The sequence below is a fragment of the Leptonychotes weddellii genome, unplaced genomic scaffold (assembly GCF_054177405.1).
Source record: "Leptonychotes weddellii isolate Sample4059 unplaced genomic scaffold, ASM5417740v2 HiC_scaffold_12127, whole genome shotgun sequence".
Classification (NCBI taxonomy): domain Eukaryota; kingdom Metazoa; phylum Chordata; class Mammalia; order Carnivora; family Phocidae; genus Leptonychotes; species Leptonychotes weddellii.
The window spans coordinates 1-6,410 of NW_027699718.1; the positions used below are offsets into that span (position 1 = coordinate 1).

General features: G+C 33.4%; 1 protein-coding gene across 1 annotated transcript; it reads left to right on the forward strand.

The window, feature by feature from the left end:
* Positions 1 to 35: 35 nt before the first annotated feature.
* LOC145718209 (importin-11-like) lies at positions 36 to 4,701 on the forward strand. The gene is made up of 3 exons (XM_081809667.1): positions 36 to 219; positions 1,222 to 1,327; positions 4,279 to 4,701. The coding sequence occupies exons 1-3, from the start codon at positions 192 to 194 to the stop codon at positions 4,520 to 4,522; spliced, it is 378 nt and encodes a 125-aa protein (XP_081665793.1). The 5' UTR covers positions 36 to 191; the 3' UTR covers positions 4,523 to 4,701.
* The last annotated feature ends 1,709 nt before the right edge of the window (positions 4,702 to 6,410 follow it).

The following is a 6,410-nucleotide window of genomic DNA, read 5'->3' on the forward strand; positions in this document are numbered from 1 at the left end:
TCTAATGGTGATGATAACAAAATCTGGGCTTTCCCTTTATACCTGTATGTATATTTAATATCATGAAATTTATTATGCTAAACTGAAATGATAAACTAGTAAATTGAGTTGAAATAAAATATCTTTTAAAAACTAGTTTTATTTACCTTTGCTGATACTTATGTTTTTCAGGACCCACTAATGTGGAAGATATGAATGCACTATTAATCAAAGATGCTGGTATGTTAAACTAAACCGATTTAGAAATATTATTTCTTCAGTAATAAATGTTTGGGATGTCTGCTTTGTGGCAGGTGTTAAGCTGGAAGATTGGGATACAGGGATACCTAAAATATAGGAACTGTCTGGTGGGGGAGATAGCTAAGTAAGCAGACAATTGATTATAGCATAGTACCAGTGATTAATGTTAAAGTAGGTGGCAATTAGGTAGTCCATTTAGAAACCACAAAGTAGTATGGGTGTGCGTAGGGAAAGGCTCCTAAAGAAGTATAGTATGAGAACACCAGGATCAGTGGGAGTTAACAAGGGGAGGGGCTATGTGAAAAGAGAGTTCCAGGCAGAAGGAGCAGTATGTACAAAAATTTGAAGGGAAGAGGAGCAAGAACAGTTAAGTTTTGAACTGGGAGTAGTTTGGTTTAATTGGAACATAGAGTGTAGAGGGGTGTGGTGAGAGATGAAGCTGGAGAGAAGTAGGTAAGGACCAGATCATAAAATATTGTGTCCATTTAGAAGCAGATGTTATTTTATAATTTTTTTTTTAAAGATTTTATTTATTTATTTGAGAGAGAGAGAGTGAGAGAGAGCATGAGAGGGGAGAGGGTCAGAGGGAGAAGCAGACTCCCCACTGAGCGGGGAGCCCGATGTGGGACTCGATCCTGGGACTCCAGGATCACGACCTGAGCTGAAGGCAGTTGCTTAACCAACTGAGCCACCCACGCGCCCTTATTTTATAATTTTTATAATTTGACTTGAATATGTTTAAATGGATGTAGCTTTCTGTTTGAAAGCACTAAGGAGTATTTAGGAAAAACAGTGTAAAGTAACTTAAATAATGAATCTACAATATCTGTTTAAATAATGTCTTTGATTAACATTGTAAATTTCCCTTTATTAGCATATTACATGTTTTAAAGTATCCCTAAGGATTAGTTTCTTATATGACACTTAACATTGGGCCCAGCATCTGAAATTAAAATTTTTTTTCTCAAATCTTCTTTGTAGTGTATAATGCTGTTGGATTAGCGGCTTATGAGCTGTTTGACAGTGTTGATTTTGATCAGTGGTTTAAAAACCAACTTCTTCCAGAATTACAAGTCATTCATAATAGGCAAGTATGAAACTTTGTGTTAATAATACACTTAATTTACCTTATTAATTTTGTGATGAAGATAGGAAGGCATTAAAATTGCTTAAAATTTTTAAAAAGTTATGGTATGAGTTAGCTGATCATATCTAGTGTAGAATAAGACATGTCTCTTAGAGTTGAAAAATAAAGTTGGTTATGTTTTTTTACTTTAACTGTGATTTGTAACATGTATGAAGTATTTGATGTTAGGTAAGATAGTTTGCAGGAGGAAATTCTATACAAAGGTAAGGGAAATATGGAGATACCTGGATTCTAGAAAAAAACTGTGTACACAAGAAAGCCAGTTGGAGACTTAGCCGGGGATAGGCCTGGTGTAAGAAGTAGTCAGACACAAATAGTAACTGTGAAGGGTGACCGACTGAATGCCTTGGGATCACACATAGCATACTGCAAGTCTGGGAGAGGGTAGATAGGATGGAGAGACACCATGGCAGAAAGCATTTGGATGCACTTTAGGCTTGTATTGGGTTGCCCCATTCAGTAGTACAGAGCTACCTGATGTTTAGAATTCTTATGTTTCATATACTTTTAGGTACTTGACTAATTTTAGGTACTGAACGGATGAAACGGAAGGGTAAAGGTCTTTCAGAGTTTTTATAATTTTTTTCTTAGTTTAGAATTAGAGACTTAAAAATTCCAAGAGACTTTGTTCTTGTTTTGAATTGTGCATTTCTGTTGATTTATTTCTGTAGATCTGGTGCCTATCAGAATGCCTAGCATGTAGTCATAGATCAGGTAACATTTTTTTGACTGCGTTAATGAATGACTAGAAGGCTTCTATATAAACCTTGAGAGCTGGGGAATTGTAGAGTTGGAGATGATTTAAAAGTAATTTTGACCCCTCCAAAACCAATATCACACTATATGTTAACTGAGTAGAATTTAAATAAAAACTTGAAATTAAAAAAAAAAAACCCGAAAAAATATTTTTGACTAGTAAATAGCTACTTACCTATTGAGTCAGTGAATATTTTCAGTGGCTGCGAATTTGCCATGTCCTATAAAGTCTGTGGTAAGATGGACTGTGACTCTGCCAACAGTAAGCCAGAGAGCCTTTGATGTAGAGAAAACCTTCATTAGGTAGCTACATGTGCCTTTCGTGGGAACACACTGTGTGGTTTGATTGTCCTTAAACCCTGGAGGCTATTTACTCTCGATCTGTGTTGTCCAGTACAGTAGCTGCTATATATGGCTGTTGAGTGCTTGAATTGTATCTAATGCAACTGAGGAAATGACTTTAATTTTAATTAACTAAAATTTAAATTGAAAAACTGAAGAGTGTAAAATATGTATTGATTCCATGTTGTGAAATGATAATATTTTGCATATACTGAGTTAAATAAAAATGTTAAAATTTCACCTGCTTTTTATTTATTTTAATGTGGGTGCTAACAGATTTAAAATTGCATATTTGGCTTGCATTACGTTTCTTCTGGACCAAGCTGATCTAGACCAGTATTTCTCAAAGTTTAATGTGCATCTGAATCTGTTGGCGATCTTGTTAAGATACACGTTCTGATTTAGGTTATGTGTTAGGGTCTGGGTCAGACTGTGTGATTTCATCATGCTTCCAGGATGATGATGCTGCTGGTCCAGGGAGCACATTTTGAGGAACAAACTATCCTCCAATTTTAGAAGTGACTGTGATCTAAGTGAATTTAAGATTTGACCTTTCTGAGCTTCGTTCTCTTTATCTGGAGTGGAATGTTGAATATAGCAATTTCCGAGATCTCGGTTCAGAACTGATAGTTCTGTGGGTTCTCCACTACACTGTGTACACAAGTCTTGTTTACTTCCACCTCTGTGACTTTGTTTAAACAGTCCCTGTTCCTTGAAATGGTATTTTTTCAGTTTTGTGCCCAAAATACTGTTTATCTTAAAGGCTGTTCAAATCCCATTTCTTCGTACCCACTCTTTTCTATCCCTTTTCTGAAATCCTATTATATAACTTTGCATTCTTTAATTATTTTCGGTGAGATAAACTTTTTGAGGGCAGGGAGTACTTAAACACATTTTTTTTGCATCTTTAATGAGCAATTCTTTCTGTATGCTTGATCATCTTATAATTTTGTAATTTCCTAAAATATGTGGCATATTCATTAGCATATTCCATTTATACCCTGAAACAATTATCATCTCACTACTAAAATTTATATAGTACCAAGAAGAGACTTTGTGGGTGGAATTCTTATACATAGTTGTTTATAGCTTTATGGTTTTTCTCCTTGCCTAAAGAAACTTCATTGCCTTTAGCAAAGATGATCATAGAGAAAGAAATGTGTATACCTGCTACTGCAAATGTTTTACAGCTTTTAAAAAGTAAATCATTATTTTGATAATATGAGTCACATTCTGTAATAGGGCACTTCTTAAAAAATTAGAGAATTTACTTAAAATCAGTGTAGAAACCTGAGTATTTTATTTATTATTTATTATTTACTGAGTATTTTATGTAAATGTAGAAATCTCTCACAGTGTTCTGAAAAACAATCTTTGTAAGATAAACAATTGGATTTAGAAAATTGAATACAGGAATTCCTTTATTACTACTTTTTTAGGGCCTCTTCAGCCTTAGGTTTGGGACATTAGCTGCTTATGCCTTTTCAGATTAACTGTTTTTGGTTACTTGAGGAACAGAAATGGACTTGTTTTTATGTACATATTTATGTTACAGTTCTTTAAAGTAATTAGATTTGCAATATATCTGCCTACGAATTTTCAATTTTTGTAGATCAGAACTTTTATTGTTAGTATTTATACTGTGGTATGTTTAGAAGTAGCTTTTATGCTTTTATATAAAAAATACAGATTGCTTCTTTACTATATTTAAAATTTAAATGATGAAATATACTAAATGAAATAGGCTTTGTAAAGTATTTATCATTTAAATTTCATGATTTTTCCTTATCCAGGTATAAGCCATTGCGACGCAGGGTGATTTGGCTCATCGGTCAGTGGATTTCTGTGAAATTCAAGTCTGACTTAAGACCCATGTTATATGAGGCAATTTGTAATTTGCTTCAAGATCAAGACTTAGTGGTATGTTCCTTCAGTGTTTTAAGACTTTTTTTTTTAATGAGTTTAACCTATGTTAAACTTCAAATTCAGACATGGTTTTTATATCTTCAAAACGTTGGTGGCCTTTCACTATTGTAGCTGTTCCTTGGTGTGAACAGTTTGATTCGAAGGAAGGAAGTCCTTTATTATTTGCCCTTCCCATCAGTAATCAGTGAAAAAAATAAACTCTACCTTTCTAAAATTTATAATTTTTTAGTGAGAATAAAAGAAGACAGTGTTTTAAGATCCTTTTATAGCCTTCTTGTTTTTTTTTCCTTAATTCAGGATAGATTTTATGTTCTCACATTTGGGGTTATACCATAATCACTTTCATCCTTACTGTTGTTGATTCTTTGTCTCTCATTTTTGGAGGGTTTTTTGGTGTGTATTTGTGTTTTTTTTTAGCCTTTAGAATTGTTTCCTTTCAGACTTTTTATTTATAGTGTTGATATATTATTCTTGATTTTTTTTTTTGTTACTGAAAACTTCCCTTAAAAGAAGTATGTTTGCTGCTGTAATATTTAGGTCAGTTACTTAAAGAGTTGTTTTTATTTGTTTGTTTTTTAAGTTCCACATTGTGTAGAATAGTCTCCTCCCCGCCCCGGGGTGCTTTATTTTATGCTCCGGTGAATGTATTCATGACTTACTATACATTTTCTTTGTCCTGGGCTTAGATCTGATTCCAGCATAGTCTTGAAAAGATTGAGTTTAGTTGTCTTTTCCTGAGTTTCAAATTATTTTTACATAAAATTAAGTGATTTCTCAACGCCCCCCCCCCCCGAATTAGGCTAATTTCTTGTTTAATCATTTCTTGGTATACTCCTTTTAAAAAATTTTTGAACGCATCCGATAACCCTGTTTTTCAGCAAAGGCTTGGGCCATACTTTTCTTGTTTTCACATGTGTACCATGATAACATAAACTACTTTTAATATTCAGTGAAGGAAAACATAATTAGAAAGGTAAACCTAGTGTAGAAGCTCAGTATATTCCAAAGGCAAATAGAACTGATCTTTGGATTTTTTACTTAAGCATTATCTACTTTGTGTAAATAATTGAGAATTTACTCTAAATATCATGCTGTAATTATTAAATATTTTAAACATGGGAAGTTAAAAGGGAATCCAGTTTTATTTTACCATGTTTAAATTCTTAGAAGTTTATTAATAAAGCCTAGCTGTTTCTGAGATTATTATTTGCTGGATTGAGTTTACATTTGTAATAGCTTTAAAATAAAATACAAGATTTAAATTTTTGTTTTCTCATTTGGAAACATTATTTACTCTTCTGTCAGAGGTATCAGAGAGAGACATTAAATGTTTTATGGAAGTGTTACAAAAGGATTAAATTTCAGCTAAGTTTTCTTTGGGAAATAGAGAAAGTTTTTGGATCTTGTACTCATTTTTAATCAATTCAGAGAGAAAGAGAAAAATGAGCTATTTAGTTCTGCACTTTAAAAGTGGATCATTAATCATATACGAACAAGTATTACTGGAGCAAAAGGGTTTCATGGCCAGGTAATTTGGAAAACACTGGGCTAAATATTCCAGTAGTCCTCTTTACTTTAGGACTGATCAGAACCTTTAAAATGTACATCTGCATTGTGATTATCCAAGATGACAATAAAGTAATATCCAAGAGATACACATAGAGGAAATGCTGCTGTAGATTCAGCTCTTGCCCTTTTCCTGTATATCTTCAGGTGATTTCCTCTCATTTTTACATCTTCTACAGTTGTTTTATCCTGCCACCATTATTTTGTTATTACTTCTTTTTTTAATTTTATTATGTTATGTTAGTCACCATACAATACATCATTGGTTTTTGATGTGGTGATCCACGATCCATTGTTTCTGTGTAACACTCAGTGCTCCATGCAGTACGTGCCCTCCTTAATATCCATCACCAGGTTAACCAGTCCCCCTCCCCCTCTAAAACCCTGTTTGTTTCCTAGAGTCCACAATCTCTCATGGTTCATCTCTCCCTCC